Consider the following 24,145-nt stretch of genomic DNA (forward strand, 5'->3'; position numbering starts at 1 on the left):
TGTGAACAAGCACAATTTTGATCAAACACACCTGACTCAGTTTGTCCAGAAATGGCCTCAGTTTGGTCCCCACAACACCTCCCTTGGCCTTCATCAGGGCAATACGTTTTGGTGTGCATTGGTCAAGTCTGAACGTGAATCTCTGCTCCAGGGAAATTGTAGTGATTCTCATGAATTCCTCCTTGATCTAATGTGACAACATGATTCAAGAGTACAACAGCAGAAATTTGGTTAAATATTCTGATGCAGGGAGCGAGGTGTAAACGTTTTGAAGTTCTAAATCTGCATTTATTGCATGGCCAACTAATAACATTGAAAGCCTACTTTTTCCTTGATGACACCAGTGGTGAAAAACAAATCCGTCCACTGTCTTGGCTCGTCCTAGCGTTAGGTAAGGTCACCCTGTAAATGAATGGACACAATTTGTGATATTAAAACATTAATCAATGATATAAAAGTTACTACATCTCACTTTCTACAGTATGAATGAAACATACATTACAAGAGTTTTATTTTTTTCATTAAATAGTTTGAAGCTCCATCCCACAGACGCAAACTATGTTGCACCAGTGCTACTGTGGTAAATTCATTCATCACACAGACCTTTTCTATGGATCTAATGCCTAAGTAGATCATAGAACCATTGCCACCAGGGGCATAGTCATCTTTTTTTTTATAAGGCTAAGAAATCAGATGCACTCCTTAACAACAAACTCTCATTTGTATTCTATATTTTTTTCCTTATGAAAATTAGTTGATTGTTTTATGTACTGCAAACATTTGTACATTGAGTCATCGTTGATTTTATACAATGTGAAAATAAATAAAAAACCAAAGGCAGAAAATATATTTTAGAGTTTCTATACTGTAATAAAGGCTATGTCAATTAGCAATGCATTACTCATGTCACTTAAAAAAAATGTAAACACGAGATTGCTTGAAAAATACACAAACCAAATTATTATTGTCTTCACGTTTCATCAGACAAAAAATGTCTGCTTTTTATTCCAGGTTTTCAGCGTCTCTGCAAAAGTTAGGGGAACGAATTTACATTTTATAAAAAAGTAGCAGCTAACGTTATATTTCATTACCTCCCGCGTAGACCCATGATTGACACCAATGATCTCTACGAACACGATGCTTTTAGAAACGCAACCCTGCTTATTTGAGACCTCATTTATGCACGATTTAGTGCGATTGATTTTTTTTAGCTTTAAGTTATGTGTAGACATTTCCTGAGTAATATTCAGTAAGAAAATTCGAACTTTTCCATAGTCAACAGTAACTTACGTTAACCCACGCGTGTTAACGTTACACTAATATGAGGTCATGTTATAAGATGAGCATTAATGTTTATTGAGTCAAGTAAACAAGAATCATCAATCAAAATCCACACAGACCCATGTTTTTATTAAATGTAAAACAGAAAGACTTACCTTAAACACGACAAAAGAAGCCTCGCAGCAGCAGCTCGCCATTCCGATTAGACTCTGATCCAAAGTAGGCCGTTAGACTGTCTTGTCCAAACACGCATGCGCGGATTCAAACGCGCTATTCTTTTCGATTAAAATTTACTTACTATTACTATGTTTATGTAAAGTGACTACAAAACGTTTAAATATTACAAGCAAATATATAATAAGATTTACTCTTTCCAACCAGTTAATTTATTACATGAATTAAATGTGTAGATATTTAAAATTTTACTTAGAAAATTCTAGTTCTCATTGAATCTTAATTTTATAAAGTAAAAATTATGATGGTTAATTTAATATATATTACTATACCAAAAAGTTCGTTTTTACAGTGTACTGCGAGTCTGCTCGGATTGATCCTGGTAAAAGCTGCTGTGTCTAAATCTGAGTACAAACTCGTCTCGGGTTACTGAAACCAGACACTTGAGATATTAGAATTGACCAGCTATAGAGACAGGTGGACAAAACAAAAAAGTCATTTGAAACCAGCAAACACTATAGGAAATACAATAAATACTACCATGCTGTTTAAATAATGTGCAATTTCAATAATATACCATTATTTTTCTGCATTCAAAATCAGTGCATCAGTTTTTTGTTTTTTTTATCAAAGCACAAGTGACCCTGTTCTTGTAGTTATGGTGCTGTATTTATGAATCAAGCTATCTTACAAGTCAGCATACTAAAAAGCCAGTACAGTCATGCCAATGCTGCCTTCCTTCTGGAACAGACTTTGTGTCAGGAGCTCATTTGTGTTGCCCTAAAAGGCTGTCTAAAGAGGCAGCTCTCTAGAAAGGGCCTAATTCTGGTGTTTCTGGACAGAGTTTACCGAAGTCGAGCTGGGAGAGCCGTGAGAGGTCGACCATCATTCCTCAGGGAGTGCCCTTCATGGTGAAGCTGCTGAAATACTATGTCAGTGAAGACACTGTGTTCCTCCATCTAGAACGTGTTCAAGGTGAGTAGCACTTTCCACATTATATAGTGTTCCAAAGCAGTTTGACATATATCCCCTGTGAACAAGACACATGTGACAGAGGCAAGGAAAAACTTGAGGAAGAAACAGGAACCAAGACTGCTGGGGAACCCAACCATCATATATTCAATGAATATGAGAATCGTCTTTGTTGAACAGATGGTTTTCAGTCCACACTTAAGCTGTGTCTGTGTCTCAAACATCACCCAGAAGGCCATTCCAGAGCTTAGGATCCATATATGATAAGACCCTACATGCTCTCGATTTTGTTAGTTCTACCAAAAGGTCATATCTGATAGAAGATCTTTCCTGAAATTCCTGTAAATACAGTACTTAAAATACTTAAGCATTTTATAAATGACATGCAATCCACAGACGTGATAAAATACGAGAGAGAGATTTTCTAAACCTGAACTGCATCTAAAAAACAGCGTTTGTTTATGGAGCCAATAGTGCATTACAGCATTCTAATTTTAAATCATAAACATAAAGCTTTTTCTGTAACTTAGCAATATTTATCAGAATGCTGTTCTAGAAACATTGGTAATGTGACTTTCAAATTACAAATATTCCCAGTCCCTGGTCCTTAGCTGTTGTGCAAAGTGTGACAGTAAAAACATTTAGACACAGACTGTATCCAATCAAGATCAGTGTCTTAAAGTGTGTATGTCAGGTAAAAATTTTTTTTTAGATATATTAAATAAGGGTTAGATGTCTGAGTGAAAATGTAATTAGCATTAAAATTATTACTGTAACTGCCCTGCAATAAGATTTATAGCCATTTCTGTCAAGATCATATTTTTAAAACAAGGGCTGAGCTGTGACGTCATACAAGGGAGTCGCGCCAACAAAGTTCTATTGAAGTATGGAGAGTTTTGAGTCTGAGGAGATCCAAAATCCCCCTCAAACCTATACGATGGCCCACAGCCATACAATTTTGAGCCTCCCAGGCGGGAGACAGATGAGGAGCCAAACAGAAATGTAAATAATTCATATCGAAGAAACATAAATATCTGGTATGAAGAAGAACCAGTGGAGAGTTGGTCAGGTGTCTGGTAGTATAGGCATAACTTAGAGGTGGAACGGTACATGTATTCGTATTGAACCGAAACGGTACGGGCGTCATGGTTCGGTGCTTGAATATACACGGAGAATACACGGTATGAAAATAAATAAAACTCGCGTGCAAATTAATTCATGCGGAACTAACGTTGGCTTACTGTTATACGCGGGTTATTTAGGGACACCTAATCTGTAGCTCCGCCTTAGCTCTGAAGCTCCGGCTATAATGAACAGCCTGCGGTGTCAAGATTGCAATGCTGGAATATGTTGGTGTGTGTGTGTGTGTGTGTGTGAGAGAGAGAGAGAGAGAGAGAGGGGTGTGAGAGAGAGAGAGAGAGAGGGGGGGGGCGCGGGCGCGATCGACTGCTTCAGTAGCACCGTAGGCACCGCATCAGCTACCAGTCTCACTCGGGTTTTAAATCCCATTTTATAACTCCTGAGATCTCCAACCGCGTAGTCCTTCTCAGTGAAATGGCCGCTGCAAATGACCGAAGTCTTGGATACCGAAGCAGAACTGAAGTCAGCGCGTTTGGTCCGAACAAAGTTGACCCAGGCACGGACACAGTGGACTCTGTGACCGGTTTTAACGGTGTTTTTGCACCCAGCACAAACGCAGTAATTCACCATCGTGAAAATACGCCTGCGTATACTAACTACCTAACTTAAATAACTAACTAAATAAATGTCCTAATCCCTAATTCTCTCGCTCTATCACTCGTACAATTATCAACACAGCTCAGCGACGTGGGGAGACGTCTCCCTGTTATGACGTCAAACGATTCGTTTGGGGGGATGGGCAGTTTTAAGTGAGGACTGAAAATAACGAACTTTTTCATCTTATATTCTGCCTTTAGGTATCGAAAAACATACAAAACAATACATCAAATTGTCAAACGTGTATTTCCCCTAACTATTTTGTGTCAATCATAATTAAAAATTTAACCTGACATACACACTTTAAGGATCACTAGAAAGTCACAGGCAGGTCAAGTCAAGTCACCTTTATGTATATAGTGCTTTTTACAATACCGATCAGGGGTTTTAAAAGTCTAAAACAGTGGGCCTCGCTTTTGACACATACCCAATGGCCTCCCTGTTCCACGATTGGCCGGATTCACCGCATGACAACGATCACGTGTGTTTCGTGTTTATTCTCGCACCGTTAGTTCCACTAAAGCTCACAAATAATTTTTTTATAACAGTAAACACTCTTTTCATCTAGTTGCGATGTTATATTGTGTCATGTTTATCAAAATAAAACTGATAAAAAAAACTTAGACCCACTTCATTGATAGTAGCTATTAGAGTGCAGATCGGGCCGAATTTTTCTGTCCGAGCCCGACCCGCGTCCGACAGAGCAGTAACCGAACCCGACCCGAGCCCGACAGGCATTAAGATATTTATGTCCGAGCCCGAGAGTTAAAATCAAAAATGTTTCTCATACTAATGATGTAGGTTTGTTTGTGTGGAAAGCCCGCTTTTATTAAGCAACTGTAGGAAGGCATTCGGAAAATGTACAACAGATGAGCGCATCAGCGAACACAGAGCAACAAGCGCACGTTAACACAGGCGCGCATGCACGTGTTTTGTTGTCACAGCTACATAAACAAATTTCTGCACGCAGGAAAACATATGTTAGGGTAATATTTTACATGTATTTTTAATCACGTTTGCATCAAGTGAAACAGGCACATTGGCTACCTACATAATAAGCTGTTTTAAATGCAAAATATTCAATGCCTTATCGTGCCGATGTGACCGAGCCCGACCCGAACATCATTTCTAAATATCTGTCCGAAACCGGCGGGTCCCGTCGGGTATCCATCCATCCAGGCTTATGTTGAACTTTATTCTTGTTCAAACGCTGTATGAAGCAGCACATAAAGTATTGAATGAAAATGTCTCTGAAACATCTGTGTATTTGGCAAATATTGCATTTATTTCACTTCAGCTAAAGGTAAAGTACAGCGTGGGCGTCACTACGGGAACCAGAAAGTGTCCGACTTCACATCTCCGTTTTCAGCTCCTCCCGTCTGCAAGCGGCAACTCTCACCGATCGGTTACATCCAGCTGCAGCCAATGTCGAACACACCTATGTTGCTGTTTGGGCAGTGATAACAGGAAAATAATGCAACAAGTTTACTAGAAGAAGTTTTACTAAAAACTAGAAGAAAATAGTGTCATAGTCCAGCTTATGTAATTTCAGTGATGGTTAATTTCTGTTGTAAAAATGTTCCTAATTTAGTTAATTTGTCTATACAGCAGCTCTGGAGAAAACAGTGATGTCAGTCCAGCTCAGTTCAGTACAATGGTGTTAATGCAGAAAGATCAATCATATGGTTGTACATTAAGTGACCTTACTCTGCAGGAAAGTGGACCTCAAGGGCCAGAGTTGAGACTGCTCTATAGGACATTGGCCCATCAGGAGCAGGATTGGAGACTCCTGCTCGACAGGATCCAAATCAGTACTGTGGTCTATTAATGAAAGGGACGGAGCTAGAATTAGGAGATAAAAGTCTGGAAAAATGTTTAGCATTGCTTTTGCAAATTTCATGCATGGGAAAATGTGTTGCACACTGAAAAAAAAAAGATCCATATCGAGGATCTTGAAATCTAGCCTGGAGGTCCGCTGTCCTGCAACTCCAATCCTAATCAAACACCTTAACCAGCTCAAGGTCTTCCGGATTACTTGAAACTCCCGGGTGTGTTGGAACAGTTTGAAGCTATACTCTGCATGATATTAGCCCTAAACTCTACAGCAGGGATTCTAAACTTTGGCCGTCAAGGTCCACTTCTCTGCAGAGTTTGCCTCCAATCCTAATCAAACACGCCTGAACAAGCTAATCGAGGTATGCAGGATCACTACAAACTTCCAGACAAGTGTGTTGGAACAGGTTGGAGCAACAGTCTGCATGACAGTGGCCCTCTAGGATCAGGATTGGATACCACCATCAGTACTGAGGTCTAATCATGAAACCGATGGTACAAGAGTCAGGAGATAAAAGTCAGGAAAAATGCATGCATGGGAATATTTGTTGCACATGCTCTGAAAAAAATATTTATATCAGGAATCTTATACAGGGCATATCTAGCCCTGGAGAGTTTAGCCTTGATCACAGTAAACTGCCTTTTAATTTTCAAGTAATCCTGAAGACCTTGATAAACTTGTCCAGGTGTTGTCAAGGTTGGAGCAAAACTCTGCAGGACTGTGGACCACAAAGTCCTGATTTGAAGAACCCTTTTCTATATTGTTTCAACAGTTGGAAGGCCATAAGCGCCTCATAGTCAGTATAGTTGGAGGGCATTTGAAAGTGTGGTCCATCTGCTCACAATGACATATAGTTTGACAGCTCTGCTTTTCTACAGGTGGAAGACTCTTTTCCAGACTTCACAGAGTCAGAAGTGAAGCAGTCAGGGAGTATCCAGAATGCTTCAGCCCCAACCAGCACAAGATCTACCTGAAGAACAGCTACACCCTCCCTGCTATCCCCCAGGATATTTACCTCAATGAGAATTGTGAGAGAACTACACCTCTTGAGAGGCCAGGGAGCCCAGCTGGTCATTGTCTTGAGAACTGTAGAACCCGTTCCTACTGTGAAGATACGGGGTGCCAACAGGGGGGTTCTCCAGGATTGTATGCAATGAGGACAGATAATGCGCTTCCTTCTGTCTGTCCGCACAATGTTCTTAATTCTTTACCTCAGGATAATGATCCTCTTCCCGTTCATCCCTGTGTGATTGTGGACACTCGGGATCCTCTTGATGTCACTTCCGACCTTCTAGGAAATGATGTCCGCATTGAGCGGATTGACTCTTGCATGGATCTGAACAAAGCTTGGATTGCTTTAGAACCTGCTCAGGGTTGTAAAAGTTTCACTGTTCCAGGATCAAACTCGGATATTCTAGGATTCAGCTGTGCAGCTCAGATCACTCCAGCCTCTTTATTTGGTGAAAACGCACAACCAACCCTTTGCAACACAGTTGACGTACTTCCACAAAGAGTTCGGATAGTTCCCAACACATCACATTTACCTCCACGAAACCAAGCACATGATGGACATCCTCAAGAACAGGGTGTTAACTGTAAACCCAGTGGAAATGGACAGCTTGGACAGTTTGTGGCTGAATTGAGCAAAGTCAGTTCTCATCGCTATCCATTTGAATGTACAACTCAAAATCAAGAAGGTATCTCTTTAGACTTTACAAAGATGACTTCTCGGGTGAACTCTGTTGATATGGTGAGGGAGGTTGGGAAGGAGGACATGGAGAACTGGCATTTTTTCAGCCCTTCATATAAACAACCTCAAGTTGGCATGGTCTCTTTCCCGTCAGCACCCACCACAAACAGCTCCTGTTGGAGTGAAACTAAACTAGAATACCCTCATATGGAACAGCTGATGAAGGTGAACGGCTTGGGCCATCACGCACAAATTAAGGCCAAGAACTCCAGTGCCAAATGGAAATGTGGTAGACAGGGACTCCCCGAGGACGAGGTGGTACTGTGGGGGGCTCAGATTCTGTTGGCATTGGAAAGTCTTCATGAGCAGGGCATCATGTGCCAGGACCTAAACCCAAGAAATGTTCTACTTCGCAGCAGTGGTATGTCTTCTGTTGCCAAGTCTTTAGCCTTCAACTCTGATCCTGCAGGGCCACTGTCCAGTAGTGATGTTTAATTCTTGAACAAATCCTTGTTGTAAGCCAGTAACTGGTCGAGTCGGTTCACAGAATCAAACTTTATTTGCAGGTTGATGACGCAAGATGCACATCCGAAGTAGCACACATGCTCCTTTCGCAGCACCAAATAAACAAATAAGCATGTCCAGAAATAAAGAATCAAAACTACAGGCAGAGTTGAAAGTCAGCTTTTTGATCATATCTGACTGGAAAAATAACCGAGTTCTCAGAGGATAACCAGTGGGTCGAGTCAGTACATTTTGATAAAAAACATTTTTTGATTCAGTAACCCATCTGGTCATGGTCACTGGCTCATTCTGTGCTGCAAAAGAGCATTTGGAAGCTACTTTGGAAGTTTGCCTTACATCCTCAGCGTGATTTTTTCCTCCCAAACCAGTTCAGTGGAAATCCCGCCCTGCAGCCGATTGTAAAGTTTTCATTGGTCATGTCAATAACTGTACGTATTGACTACACCAAACACTGATCCCTAAACCTACCTGTCACTGTAACCTAAACTAATGAAATCGGCTGCAGGGCGGGATTTCCGCTGAACTGGTTTGGGGTAAAAAAAATCACGCATATCATCAACCTGGAAATAAAGTTAGATTCAGTTTGATTCTGTGAACCGGCTCGACTGGTTACCGGCTTAAGAGAACACTGTCCAGCAGAGTTTAGTTCTAACCCTAATCAAACACAACTGAACAAGCAAATTAAGGTCTTCTTCAGGATTACTAGAAAGTTACAGTCAGGTGAGTTTGATTGGGTTTGGAGCAAAACTCTGCAAGAGCCCTGTCCTATGCATCTTAACATTAGAAACTATACATATATAATACTGATCCTGGATGACTACCATCCTGCAGAGTTCAGCTCAAACCTGCTTCAACACACCTGAAGCTGCAAATCACAGAATTACATGGAAAAAACAGGCAGGTGTGTTGGACCAGGTTGAAACTGAAATCTGCAGGAAGGTAAACCTCTAAGAGCAGGATTGGCTAACCTTGAACTACACATTTATCAAGAAACAAGAACATATAATGAAATAATTGCTGATTTTTACTGTCAAGATCCGAAGGAAAAATGTCAGATTTAGATGCGTCACACTAGGTTTGATATCATTGTTACCAAACATCATTGGTTCATGATCATTGGATTGTGATGGCTTTGTATCATATGACTTCAGAAGATTTGGAATATGGGGCTTATTTTCGTTTATGGAACTATTTTGTCATTTCATTGTCAATTTCAATAGATGGATAAGAGCAGCTCTGACATTATGTATACTCCAGCATCTCTTTTTGTGTTTCACGGAGGAAAGACAACAGGTCTGGAACGTCATTTTAGTATTTTAAAACAGTTGTTCAAATGTATTGCACACAGGTGAGGCGTGTCTTACGTACTTCGGACTATGGACGGAAGTTCAGCCTGAAATTGACCCGAAAGCAATGGAAGAGATGTACTGTGCACCAGGTAAGACATTTCAATTGGTTTTTCACAATCCCATCAAACTGCAACATTTCTAAGTCACATTCTGTTCTCTTGAGATGTAATAACTAGTTTTTTTTACTAATTTGGTGCAGAAATTGGAGGCGTATCGAAAATCACAGAGGCATGTGATTGGTGGAGTCTTGGAGCTTTATTATATGAGCTTCTTACTGGCATGGTAAGCACATTTTTTCTGCTTTAAAAGTAAAGAATTAAAACTAACCCAAGAACACTTGCACTTGCACTGCAAACGTCTCAGATTGTTGGATGACACCTTTACTATTTGTTAGTGAAAGTCAAATTTGTCTGTTTTGTCATGTATAGGCTTTTGAGGTATTTCTGCAGTCGCCTTTGAACAAAATAGTCTACAATTGTATGGCGTATCAAAACTTAACCTTGGTTACTCACATAACTCTGGTTTCCTGAGGGGAGGGAATGAGACATTGTGTCAGTAGCTGAAGCTAGGCTAGCCTAACCCTAACCCTAGTTCATTACATTTTATATAGCGCTTTTCTCTGCACTCAAAGCGCTTTACATATGGAAGGGGGAATCTCCTCAACCACCACCAATGAGCAGCATCCACCTGGATGATGCGACGGCAGCCATATTGCGCCAGAACGCCCACCACACACCAGCTTACTGGTGGAGAAGAGACGGAGTGATGAAGCCAATCAGTATATGGGGATGATCAGGGATTAGGGATAACACCTTTCTTTGAAAATACTGAAGCCTTATTAAATCACGCCGGTGAAAAGCACCGGCCAATAGCGTTCTATAACGTGGCTCTGAATGCTATTTCCTCATAATTGCAACAGGCACGGTGTCACAACACACAGTGTGAAGGTGACAAGCAGACTCATCTATGTCAGGATCGCGGCAGATAATTCCTTCCCTGGTTTACTGGGACGAGAACCCTGGAGCTTCGGGTAGGGGAAACACTTTGCTCCCTGCATCTTGTGGCGCACCGCTGGCTCAGGCTCTCTCTCTCAAGTTGAGCTGGTTGCCACTCGCTGTAATGGCTGCTGATAGGATGAAAAGCGGGACCGTGGGCAACAGTTTAGGCATGAAGTGCCTGTCTCTGCGCCTCGGTGAAACACCCAGTGAACACTTCCACCATGTCGCCAAACAGACCCGTTGGACTCACCGGTGCAACCAGGAGTGCTGCCTTCTCGGAGTCCTTTGAGCTGTGGGTTTTAGCCATAGATGCCAATCCAGGACCACTAACCGTGCGTTCACACCGCCGCTGGCGAGAGCGGCAAATTTCCCTCTCGCCGCCCAGCCAACGACGCCGTAGAAAGATTCGTGGACGCTCTGATGCTCTGACGTAGATCGAATGCTTGGTCTTTTTTTTTTACTTTTTAAAGGGGCCGCAAAGCAAACAAGCATGTTGATCGTTATTGTGAAATGTGAAAGTAAGAAATTGAAAGTATCCAACAGGTGTTATCGTAGTTTTTGTCCAACTCCATTGACGTGTATTGGATGTGCTGTGAGGTACGGTATTACTCCGCCGCCGGAGGGATTTGCAGGAATTCCTCCTCTGAATATTCAGGTTCAAACCTGTAACCCTGTCCATCAAAATCGATCTCAAAACCCTCACCCCCCCCTTACAAATGTCTCGGAATCCATTTCCAAGTTGACACAGATAGCTTTGATCTTTTAAAAATATCTGGATAGCATAGCCTACGATACCGCGACTGCATAAGACTGCAGAAAGAATACAAACGACCCCATTTCCGTTTCCAATACAAGTCAATGGAGTTGGACAAAAACTATGATACAACCTGTTGGAAAGCATCTTTTGCAGTGATTTTTGTGGAAAATGGCGGATGGCTTAGTATGATTGGTCAGATCACCTGTCAATCAAGCTCCCTGCGAAGGTTCAATTGGTGTGATCCTTGTCTTTGAGAGGTTCGCCACAGGAAGAACCACCTTCGTTGTCAGCTACTGATGCAATGTTGAGTGAACCGAACTCAAAAAGGAACAGCAAATTACCTTGGTCTTGAATGTGTTGTTTTCACCTGTTCAACTTTGTTTCTCTCCAGCCGCTGTGGCAGTGCCACCCTACAGGTGTTCACCCGCACACTCCTCTCCATATCCCAGAGTTCATCAGTTCTGCAGCCGCCTCGCTTCTCACTGAGGTAACTACTCTCCCAATACAAACTGATAGGACAGTGCAGTGCTTGAGTCATGTGACAACCACCTATTTACGTAATGTAGAATAGTCACAATAGAGAAGAAATTGTTAGATCAATAGAGAGGACATATATCACCAAAACATAATTAAACCTATAATTTTGAACCAAAAAAAACAGAGCAAAACATAATATAACGATGCACTAAAGTGTAACAAATCAAATGTATTCCAAAACAAACACACACACACACACACACATATATATATATATATATATATATATATATATATTAGTGTGTGTGTAGGTATATAGTTATAGTTATTATACTCTTTTTTTTTTTCTTTTTTCTTAACCTGCTGCATTTATGGCACACGTCTATATATACATAATTTAAAATGAAATAGATTTCACAGTAAACATTCCATCTTGCACACATATTTACTAAACGATTCGAATATAGTTCATACTGTATCTTGTGTAAATGTGGTTGTCGTGAACACTTCCCCCTTCACTCCACTCAAACCGGTTGAAGTTATTAAAACCAGTAGTGAGACTAGACTTCCTTCGAACAACTTAAAATCATCATAAATATACAGTATGTACTTAAATGTCTTAAAACATACATGGATATTACCATATTTTCCAGACTATAAGTCGCACCAGTCAAAAAATGCGCCATGAAAAGGGGAAAAAACATATATATTTTTATATATTTTTTTTTTCATACATAAGTCGCACTGGACTAGAAGTCGCATTTATTTAGAAATTTATTTCACAAAATCCAAGACCAAGAACAGACATTTAATCTGGAAAGGTTATTCAGCTCCACAACAGCACACAGAACAACAGCTGAATAGTGTCCGGTGTGTTAGCGTAACACATTAGCAGTTATTCAGCTGCACAATAACACACAGAACATATACTGGGAGGCTGAATAGGCTAAACTAACATTAGCCAGCGAGTCCAACAAGTTACCGGTCAGCAAGTTCACCAAGCTCCCGATCTCACTCCTCAACACTGAATCCATCGAGTTCTTCCTCGGTGTCGCTTCTGAACAACTCCGCTAACTAGAGCGCCCTCTCGCGGCTGTAGACGGTAATGTTTTCTCTTGGTTCATCTCAGTCAGTGTGAATTAATGTTGATATATAAGTCGCACCTGACTATAAGTCGCAGAACCAGCCAAACTAGGAAAAAAAGTGCGACTTAATAGTCCGAAAAATACGGTACATGGACTACTAGTAAGAACATGAATGCAGTGTCTGAACTGTACTTATCAATGATCCGCATGTGTAATCTGTACTCATAAATGTGTTTGTGGTGTATCACCGTCTTGTTCCAATGCTTTTTATATTAGTATATAAAACCTTTTCTCTTCTGTCTTTGCATTTTCTCCATAACCGTGAGCCACCGCTGACGGTTCCCTGAATGCAAGCGTTTCTGCTCATGTTTCCCGCAGTTGCTCCAGTGTGACGCGTGCTATCGTCTGGGATCGGGAGGCGGCGGCGTGAGCGACATCAAGTGCCATCCGTTCTTCAGCGCCGTCCCGTGGCTCACACTCACGCCGTAGTGCCGTGTGAAAGTATTCACCCCCTCCATCTGTTTCTGCTGATACCCCTCCACACATTAAAGACCCGTGTGCTGAGCACAGTGATAACCGAGGCTGAGTTTCCTCTCTCTCATATATACAGCCAAACCAAAATTATTCAGACACCAGATATCATTTTTGATATTTTTTCATTAGTGTGTGCAGGACACTATAGTTCATTTCTGTAAGTGAGGAGAGCAAAAATAAAGTAAACTGTGTAAACTCAGTAAACCCAACAACTCTTCATACAGTGACTACCAGTAAAATCTATACAAATTTGGGACCAAAATTGATTCAGACAGTTTGAGCTGATCATGTTTTCTGAAGTGTTTTGTCTTTAATTGCTAATGCTCGTTTTACACACACACTGAACACATTGGGTCTCATTCATGAAACACGAGCAGAACGAATGTTTGTGTAAATCGTGTGTAAAGTGGTTCTGGCGTAAATTTTCGGATTCATTAAAATGTTCGTATTTTCCAAATGTTTGTTACGAAAGAAATCTACACCTGCTCCCAGCCACGCGTAAATAATGCGTTTAACATCCGAACGTTTTGCTCATTAATAAGGCTGCATTTTAATTCGCCTTAATCGGGGACATATTTACACAGCATTTTGAAAAAATATGATATAGTAATTACATTCGGTTTTTCTTTTTACTTTCATTATGAGAGCCAGTGATAGCATCTGCGAACGGTACACTTTAATCACATAATTAATTGCTCAATAGGGCTGGGCTATATTTTTTCGAAGTGAACTAATTCGTTTTTTGCAGTCGAGCTTCATGTCGAACCATTTTCTGCATTACTGGGACTGTTCGATTAACAGATGAAACTCCAGTAACTGCGTCTGTAATATCTGCCAATAAAATGTGGCGTTTTGAATGAACATCTAATAATAAAATATTATCTGATAATGAGAAATTTTTCTTTTTCATTCGCTTTTGAGAAGACATGTTGAAATCCTTCGTTTGGTGTCATAATATGATGCCCATATATGGTTGTCAGTCGGATTTAATGGGCGGGATTTATGGTAATTGAGAATGAGCGTGCACGCGCGTCCCATTTACGACTGATTGGAATTCATTAACACACACACACACATTTCACTATCAGATCTGACGTTTACGAAATATTTGTGAATCAGGAGAAGAGTTTTCAGGAAGGTCTCTTTACGCGCAGATCACTCACATATTTACTCGTATATTTACCAATGTTTCATGAATGAGACCCATTGAAGCATTGCTTGGTCACTGGTTGAGCTAAACTGGTATTATGTAATTGTGTAGGTAAATTTAACAGATATTCAACATAATTCATGTGTGAGACAGTCTAACAGAAGGACGGACAAAACCTGTCAAATATCAACTGAGTTCTGCTCATATTTATTACCATTTTCTAAACTAATGGCGCTTTTCCACTGCATGGCACGGTTCGGTACGGTACGGCACGGCACGCTTTGGTGCTTTTCCACTGCATGGTACGGTACGGCACGGCTCGCTTTAAATGGTGCCACCTCTGTTGAGGTTCCAAGCGTACCGTACCGATACTAAATATGACGTGAAAACACTGCAGATCACTGATTGGTCAGACAGAATCGTCACTTCAGCGTCATTGTATTTGCTACACGAGACACTAAACCCGCTAGATTTAAATAGCCAGACAACAGCAAACGCGGTAGCACCTGTTTTTAGAGTATTTACTTGACAAAAAAAGTAAAAAAAAATCAAACAAGAAATGGCTGAATCGTGGTCAGTGGACGAGGTGCAGACGTTCCTCTCGTTGGTTGCCGAGGAGCGGAAGTAGCACAGCTCTTACTGTGCGTTCACACCGCCGGCGGCGAGAGCGTCAAATTGGCCGGAAGCCATTCATTTTCAATGAGAGCCGGCGGCGAGCTCCGGCGAGGGCGGCGCGGCACGTCTTGGACGGCGAGAAGAGTTGAAATCAAGTTAACTTTATGGTAATAAGCTATGACGCGCTTCGGCGGCAACCAATCGTAATGTAGAAGTCCTCCGCCTGACAGGATACCAGAGAACACAATCCTGTAAACTTAGGTTCCGACCACATTAGTTCCTAAGCAAAATGGAGGAAAAGTTCATTATTTCTGCTGCGGGTTTCCCGTTATTGTACGACGTGTCCCTGTTTACATACAGGGACATTAAAGGGTTAGTTCACCCAAAAATGAAAATAATGTCATTAATGACTCACCCTCATGTCGTTCTAAGCCCGTAAGACCTCCGTTCATCTTCGGGACACAGTTTAAGATATTTTAGATTTAGTCCGAGAGATTTCTGTCCCTCCATTGAAGCTGTATATACAGTATACTGTCCATGTCCATAAAGGTAATATAAACATAATCAAAGTAGTCCATGTGACATCAGTGGGTTAGTTAGAAGTTTTTGAAGCATCGAAAATACTTTTTGGTCCAAAAATAACACAAAATAAGACTTTATTCCGCATTGTATTCTCTCCCGGGTCTGTTGTAATTATGTTGTAATTCCCATTATGGGAACGCTACTTTTGAATGTTCTGAAACTTGCATGATTCTTTTTATTTGTAATAGTTGTGTAAAATTATTTCACTTTTGGCAGGTTAAGAAAATAGTGAGTCTAAATGAGATACTGTGTATGTGGGCGTTCCTGCATTATCACCAGACTTTATGGGCATTATATAAAACTACATACTAATCAAATGGTAAGAGTCGTGAGCTAGTTTGCTATTCCAAACATGAGCTAAAAGTGTCAGGTTATCAATTACTTTTTAAAAGTACAAAATCAAATATTCCCTGTGGGGTTTCAGTTTACACAAGCGCATACAAACCACACGCACGAGCCGAGTTTAGTATTCTCCAGCATAACTCGTGAGAGTGGACACACACACCTCAGCTTTATCTGACCAGACGGCAGAAACAATGAAGTGGGTGAATCTTTACTGAAGTGGATCTCAGCCGCGATCCTGGAGGATTTATGGAGTCATCGTGTGCTTTTACCACCATCTGGTGGAGCCGGGGGACATGTCTCCACATCAGCAGTTTCTACACACACACACACACACACACACACACCTGCAGAGAACCACTGGATCGCAGGGAAGCCCTTTCTGCCATACACCAGAAGAAAAAATCATGCTTTGGTAAATCATAAAAAATAAAAAAATCTTTGACTTAAGCGTAAAAAACTGACATAAAAAGCCAAAATTATGACATACTGTCATATTTAAAAGTCGAAATTAGGACAATCATAATTATGAGATAAAAAGTACATATATGATTTAAAGAGTTATAATTATGTCAATATTATGACTTAAAAATAGAAATTCTGACATAAAAAGTCAAAATTCAGATAAAAAATAAAGTATTATGTTGACAAAGAAAGCCATAACAAATTCATAATTTCGACTATTTCATAATGTTAACTTTCATAATTATGGCTTAGTATGTCAATTTTGACTCATGTCATTATGACTCTTTATATCATAATTATGTCAAAAAGTCCAAATGATGACACTCATATTTAAGAGATGAGAAGTTGAAATTATGACATTAAGTCGACATTGACTTAAGTCATAATTATGACATACATTCAAAATGATTAAAGTTTAAGTCATATTTAAGAGATGACAAGTCAAAAGAATGACTGTCATGAGATGAAAATTAGATATATGACTTAAAGCATCATAATTAGGACAAAAAAAATCTAAATTGACTGTCGAAATTATGACTAAGTAGAAAATCTGACATTAAAAGTCAAAATTGTCATTTAATATAGAGGAAAAATCGAAGTGAGTACAGTCTTAATTATGAGATGAAAAGTAGATATATGATTTGTCATAATTATGAATTGTAAAGTAGAAGTTTCTGACATACAAATTATGACATACTTAAGTCTTATTTAAGAGAAATAAAAAATGTATATGATTGTCATAATTTAGACTTTCTATATCATAATTATGACAGTCAAAACTATTAACTGTCCTAATTTTAAACTTTCATAATTATGACTTAGCATGTCAATTTTGACATGTCATTATGACTTTTTATATCATAATGAAATAAGTCAAAATTATGACATTTAAAAGATAAAAAAGTAAAATTATGACATACCAAGTCTTATGACGAGTCAAAATTCTGACCTAAAAAGCCACATTATAACAGTAAAAAATTATGGCAAAAAGTCAATTATAACTTAAAAATATGAAATGATGGGTTTCACAGGCAAGGCGTAATCTAGTCCCAGACGATAATGCATGTTTGATCATAACTGAAAATATGTCAGTGCATTGATTCATCTCTAGATTCACACCAGTAATGTTTTAAGGCACATTTATTAAAGCTGACTTCATCTAAGCCCCGTCTGTGACCCAGGCCTGCACCTCTTTATGACTTTTATTATGACTTTTAATTAGATTTGCCAAGGCATGGCGTTTTCCTTTATGTGGCATAAATGGTCTGGGAGGTCGATTCGGGGTATTCAAACTTTGCACTTGCTGTTCTGCAGATAAAATGCAATATTACCGAACACACACATCTCCTCATGAGTTTCCTCTCCATTTTCAAACGAATGTCTTTTCTTGATCTTACGTGATTGCATTCAATAAAGCCACTCATTTCTGATAGTTGTTGTGAATTATTCTCAAACACAAATATATTAGCAGTTGCGAATCTGATTAGAAGCATAATGTGATCTTTGAAATGATGTTTAAAAAGCAAAAATGATCGCGCGTGTGTGAAAGTGTAAAGCAGGTGTGTTTGGTTTGTAATCTTTCCAGGCGTGAGAATAAAAAAACCAAGTGACCTCAAAGCATCTTTAGCATGTGAGCGTGTGACCACACACACACCAGACCTGCACTGTACCTTACTTTCATATTCTCCAGAAGCCTTGTGAGCGTGCTCAACACAACCACACACACACACACACACACACAAACACCTCATGCTGCATTAGTAATGTGTGTGTCCCGTCTGGAGTCCGGAGGCAGCACATCGAGTTCCTTAATTAATATACATGTGCAAAAAAAAAAAAAAAAAAATCACAAAAAGGCATTATTTTTGTGTGTGAACACTGTACTATGGAAGCTTGTTTCCCCCAGTGAAAAAAAAACGTTTTAAAAGATAGTTGCGACTTTTTATCTCACAATTGCCACTTATCACGCAATTCTGACTTTATAACATATTTGCGATTTTATAATCACGCAATTCTGACTTTATAACATATTTGCGATTTTATAATCACGCAATTCTGACTTTATAACATATTTGCGATTTTATATCACGCAATTCTGACTTTATAACATATTTGCGATTTTATAATCACGCAATTCTGACTTTATAACATATTTGCGATTTTATAATCACGCAATTCTGACTTTATAACATATTTGCGATTTTATAATCACGCAATTCTATAAAATCGCAAATGTTATATCACACAATTCTGACTTTATAACATATTTGAGATTTTATATCACGCAATTCTGACTTTATAACATATTTGCGATTTTATAATCACGCAATTCTGACTTTATAACAATTGCGATTTTATAATCACGCAATTCTGACTTTAACATATTTGCGATTTTATATCACGCAATTCTGACTTTATATCATATTTGCGATTTTATATCACAAAATTCTGACTTTATAACACGTAATTGCGACTAAATATCACGCAATTCTGACTTTATATCATATTTGCGATTTTATATCACAAAATTCTGACTTTATAACACGTAATTGCGACTAAATATCACGCAATTCTGACTTTATAACACATAATTGCGACTATATATCACGCAATTCTGACTTTTTAACACGTAATTGCGACTATATATCACGCAATTCTGACTTAATACGTAATTGCGACTATATATCACGCAATTCTGACTTTATAACACGTAATTGCGACTTTATATCACGCAATTCTGACTTTATAACACGTAATTGCGACTTTATATCATGCGATTCTGACTTTATAACACGTAATAGCGACTATATAACACGTAATTGTGACTATATATCACGCAATTCTGACTTTATAACACGTAATTGCGACTATATATCACGCAATTCTGACTTTAAAACACGTAATTACAACTATATATCACGCAATTCTGACTTTATAACATGTAATTGCGACTATATATCACGTAATTCTGAATTTATTACACGTAATTGCGACTATATATCACGTAATTCTGACTTTATAACACGTAATTGCGACATTATATCATGCGATTCTGACTTTATAACATGTAATTGCGACTATATATCATGCGATTCTGACTTTATATTAGCCTATGCAATTTCTGAGTTAAAAAAAAAAACGGGCAATTGTGAGAAAAATATTTGTAAGATAAAAATGCACAATTACCTTTATTATTTTTATTCTGTGGCAGAAACAAGCTTCCATATACGTTACAAACGCTTTCCCCCCGTTAAATTTTTTTATTTTTTGTCCGCTATTAGCAAAGTTCCTTATTTTAATAATAATGATAAAAATGTCCTAAGATATAAAATATGCATCTCAATTTATCTGTCATTAGAAGGTTCTGGGATCATCAAAATCCTAAAACTAAAAATTAATAAACTAGACACATTTAGGGAAAAAAACAAAGAGTAAAAGTGACAAAAACAACAAATAAGTGAAACTGTACAATTAAAATGAAATCAGAAAATATTAAATTAAAATCAAAACATTAACAAAAACAATAATAGTATATAAATGATACCAGAATAACCAAGTCATGCATCACACCTGATAAGCTCATACTCCCCCATTAACTCTTTCCCTGCCAGCGTTAGTTCAAAAGTTGCCAGCATTTTGATAATTTTCACAATATTATTTTCTGTATCTGAACATGTAATATATAAGAAAGAACAGATCCTCTGTTCTTAAAGGGCACCTATTATGACATTTAAAATGTTCCTAATGTTGTTTAGGGAGTCCCCAACAACAGTTTTACATGCATGCAATGACAAAAAACACTTTTGTTTTCGTATAATATGCATTTATTTTTACCTGATTTGCTCACCGACTCCCAAATGATTCGTTTAACGACTCGTTTTTCAAACCCCTCCTTTGCACGACGCTAATCTGCGATTGGTCAGATGACCCAGCAGTGTTTACAGAGATAATACTTATTTTTAACACGGAGTACAATGATGCTTTTATCAATTAAATTGTGTTATAATAATGATTATAGTCCACTGCTTTATAGTTTGTAGTAAAAAACGAAAAATAAGATAAATAATTTAATGTTATGTTAGCGAGCATAGCCCAGAGTTCATATTGTAAAAGCACAATCAGTCTTTGTTTGCGTTAGCCCGATGCATAAACATAACGTTTTTACAAAAAAAAAAAATGCAGTTACGTTACAGTTATTACTCTATTCTTTAGACAACTCCGAAAACAACGACAAACACTTCACATATCTCAATACAATTGCCATTGAAGACCTAGAAGCTAAACGGTGCTTACACAACAAACAAAATAATTATTAAGCATGCTACATAAAATATAAAAGCAAAAATTATTAATAACACTTACAGGTTGTGATGCGGAGGAGGAAGCTGATGCAAATACACTTGGAACTGAACCTTCCTTCAATATCATTCGGCTCGCGAATCCAAGTTTGATTGCATTTAAAAAGCAATCGTCTTCAAAATGGCGTGAACAAAGCACAAGGCTCGGACTATACTTCTGTGGTATAGTTGTATATATGAATTGTAGCCATTAGTCTTCAAATGCTCCTCCTTGAGCAGATGAAAAAAGTTTGCTTTTGAGCCGCACTTCAGAACACAGCGTCTCGTCGCCATGAGCCTTGGAGCGCAATAAGTGGGCGTATCGTATTCAAATAACTTGACAAGTTGACGTCATCTAGTCAGAGAAAAAGCTTCGGTCTTCTAACGATTCATAAAAATGACTCAGAGTCGACTCTCACTTTTGAAAGACTATAACTTTATATACGGTGCACTTTCATATTTCAAACTTTGCAGGATGTTTTTGTTCACTTAGATCTATGTTACACAATACATGAAAGGTAAATTTCAAAATTCCATAATAGGTGCCCTTTAAACAAACAAACCGGTCTTATTCTGGCTTCATGCTTTTTTTATCAACACTTGAATGTGAACTAAGTTTAATAAAAATGCAACATGGCCGGACCATTCCAGGGGAGTTAAAAATATTCCAATAATAATATTATCTATATATTGTTATATAGCCTATATGTACATAACAATTTGGGAATATTAAAAATAAACCTGTTCTCTATGTTTGTCAGCCCTATTATACCATAATTATTAAATACACAAATATCATCATAATGATCAAATGACACTGCAGAACTGACAACCGTCAGCTTTACGAAGGAAGAGATTTTGTCCAAACTATTTAAATGTATTTATCTTAAGATGGACCAATGCAGCGTGAAGAGTTCAGTGTTGACCAGCCCTGCTTCATCTCCACACGCCCTGTGATTGGCCCGTTCCAGAACTATATTAGCATACACACCAGCAGGTGTGTCGCCTGTCACTTTAAATGCTCGAGCTCTGAAAGCAGGAAGGATTCTGATTGGCTGTCAACGTGTTTATCGTTCATCCGCTGGAAACAAATCGTTCTGAAAGCGATTGCAGCGACATCGTTCCTGTGTTGGTCTCATCGTTGTAGTTCTGTTGTGGCTCTGCTATTCTGTTACATTTAGAGCTATTTTTAGAACGATATTGTTATTATTATCGTTCTTGGTGTGAACGAATCTTAAAGTCCTCCTGTAGTCAATCATTTTATCCCTTAAAACTCATCTTTGATCACCAAAGTTACATATTTAAACGTTTTTCATGCCTTAAAATATCTTGAATGTAACTCGACACCCTCGCCTCATTTAGTATGTGTGTATCTATGAATATGCAAATGAGCCCCGCCTCCACTCACTCACTGAGAGATCCACTGGTGGACGATCACACGTTGATCTGATTGGTTACAAGGTAGTTTGTGACGTCAGAAACACCTTTGCTGTAGAGAACAGACACACGGCTGGAGCATTTCATCCGTTTTATTGTTTAAAATCTCGCAGGTCTGGTTCTTTACAGGGGCAGAATCTGACGGTCTGGAGTTGTGCGCGACACGTCGTGGTGTGAAGGACAGAACACCCGCGACACACTTCTGGAACATAGTGTTCATTACACAGAAGAGATTAAATATAACATACTGTATATTACTATCATTTTTTCGTCATTTAGAAACATAATTGCACAGGTCATGTTGTGTGTGCTTGTACACCGGTTCCTGCGAGCGCAACACACTCCATTATATTCTGAAACCTTACACATTTACACCGTAAAACAAGTAGAGATGAAGCTAATCAATCGAATCCACTCCAGTCCCCCGCTGCCATCGGTCACTCGCCTGTGTGTGTGTGTGTGTGTGTGTGGCGTATCGGTGTGTGTATGTGGCGTATCGGTGTGTGTGTGTGGCGTATTGGTGTGTGTGTGGCATATCGGTGTGTGTGTGTGTGGCATATCGGTGTGCGTGTGTGGGGCGTATCGGTGTGTGTGTGCGTGGCGTATCGGTGTGTGTGTGTGCACGCACGTGGCGTATCGGGGGGTGTGTGTGGCGTATCGGTTTGTGTGTGGTATCGGGGGGTGTGTGTGGCGTATCGGTGTGTGTGTGTGTGTGTATGTATGTATGTGCGTGTATGTGTGTATGCGCGTGGCGTATCGGTGTGTGGTATCAGGGGGTGTGTGTGGCGTATCGGTGTGTGTGTGTGTGTGTATGTGTATGTATGTATGTGCGTGTATGTGTGTATGCGCGTGGCGTATCGGTGTGTGGTATCAGGGGGTGTGTGTGGCGTATCGGTATATGTGGTATCGGTGTGTGTGTGTGTGGCGTATCGGTGTGTGGCGTATCGGGGGTGTGTGTGTGGCGTATCGGTGTGTGGTATCGGGGGGGTGTGTGTGGCGTATCGGTGTGTGGCGTATCGGTGTGTGTGCGCGATCACATGTCCAGCAGCAGCACCCGAGGGTCCTCCACCACAGATTTGATCTTTCTGAGGAAGGTCACCGCCTCTCTGCCGTCAATCAAACGGTGGTCATACGTCAGAGCCACGTACATCATCGGCCTGATCTCCACCTGAACACACACACACACACACACACACACACACACACACACGAGAGCATTAGTGACTACGGCTGGGTATCGGTCAAAATAGCGATACCAATGGATGCTCATCCTCTAGATTTTTGTAGTTATTTGTAAACTTGTTAAAAACGTGTGGGGTTCCTCAGGGATCTGTCCTGGCTCCATCTTCTTTTCTTCATACGCTCACATTCGGGTCAATTTAGTTGAATAAACAGTTTCGTTTCATTGCTATGCTGAAGACACTCAAATTGATGTGCCTTTTATTTGTATATATAAACACACACACACATGTATGTACATATTCTTCACAGTTAATCAATGCTTGACACTACTATGGATTTGAATCAATGCCACTTGTTTGTTATAACACATTTCACACTTATTTCAATTAATAATTAATTGCCTTTTTAAACAAGTGTATCCTCACACAAATGGTCTACTCTAGTATTGAAGTATTTTGACAGCACAGTGAGACTCGATTACATATTTGCGGTGCTCAGTGAGAGTGGGCGGAGCTAAAGTGCTCTTCTGTAAAGCATCATGGGTAATGTAGTTTTTCAGCCCAAATTTTAAAAAATACATTGAAGTAATGTGAATGGATGGCTTTAACATTCGGTTAACAGC

General features: G+C 39.3%; 2 protein-coding genes across 5 annotated transcripts in view; one reads left to right on the forward strand and one right to left on the reverse strand.

Annotated features, from left to right (window-relative positions):
- rps6kl1 (ribosomal protein S6 kinase-like 1) overlaps positions 1-18,287 on the forward strand; it is a 33,130-nt gene extending 14,843 nt beyond the window's left edge. For 2 of the 3 annotated variants that reach the window (XM_079633450.1, XM_079633452.1), the window contains 6 exons: positions 2,298-2,430; positions 6,877-8,109; positions 9,562-9,651; positions 9,762-9,844; positions 11,709-11,804; positions 13,258-18,287. In XM_079633450.1, the coding sequence (XP_079489576.1) occupies positions 2,298-2,430; positions 6,877-8,109; positions 9,562-9,651; positions 9,762-9,844; positions 11,709-11,804; positions 13,258-13,368 (1,746 nt within the window). In that variant the 3' untranslated portion in view covers positions 13,369-18,287. Of the gene's footprint in view, positions 1-2,297; positions 2,431-6,876; positions 8,110-9,561; positions 9,652-9,761; positions 9,845-11,708; positions 11,805-13,205 lie in introns of all 3 variants that reach the window. The other variant, XM_079633451.1, reaches the window with a different exon arrangement.
- Positions 18,288-22,415: 4,128 nt separating this feature from the next.
- dlst (dihydrolipoamide S-succinyltransferase) overlaps positions 22,416-24,145 on the reverse strand; it is a 28,738-nt gene continuing 27,008 nt past the window's right edge. Inside the window, exons 15-16 of one of the 2 annotated variants that reach the window (XM_079633082.1) lie at positions 23,331-23,509; positions 22,994-23,039 (exon numbers count right to left, since the gene is read on the reverse strand). In XM_079633082.1, coding sequence (XP_079489208.1) covers positions 23,375-23,509 — 135 coding nt within the window. In that variant the 3' untranslated portion in view covers positions 22,994-23,039; positions 23,331-23,374. Of the gene's footprint in view, positions 23,510-24,145 lie in introns of both variants that reach the window. The other variant, XM_079633081.1, reaches the window with a different exon arrangement.

This window comes from Phoxinus phoxinus, assembly GCF_949152265.1.
Source record: "Phoxinus phoxinus genome assembly, chromosome: 13".
Classification (NCBI taxonomy): domain Eukaryota; kingdom Metazoa; phylum Chordata; class Actinopteri; order Cypriniformes; family Leuciscidae; genus Phoxinus; species Phoxinus phoxinus.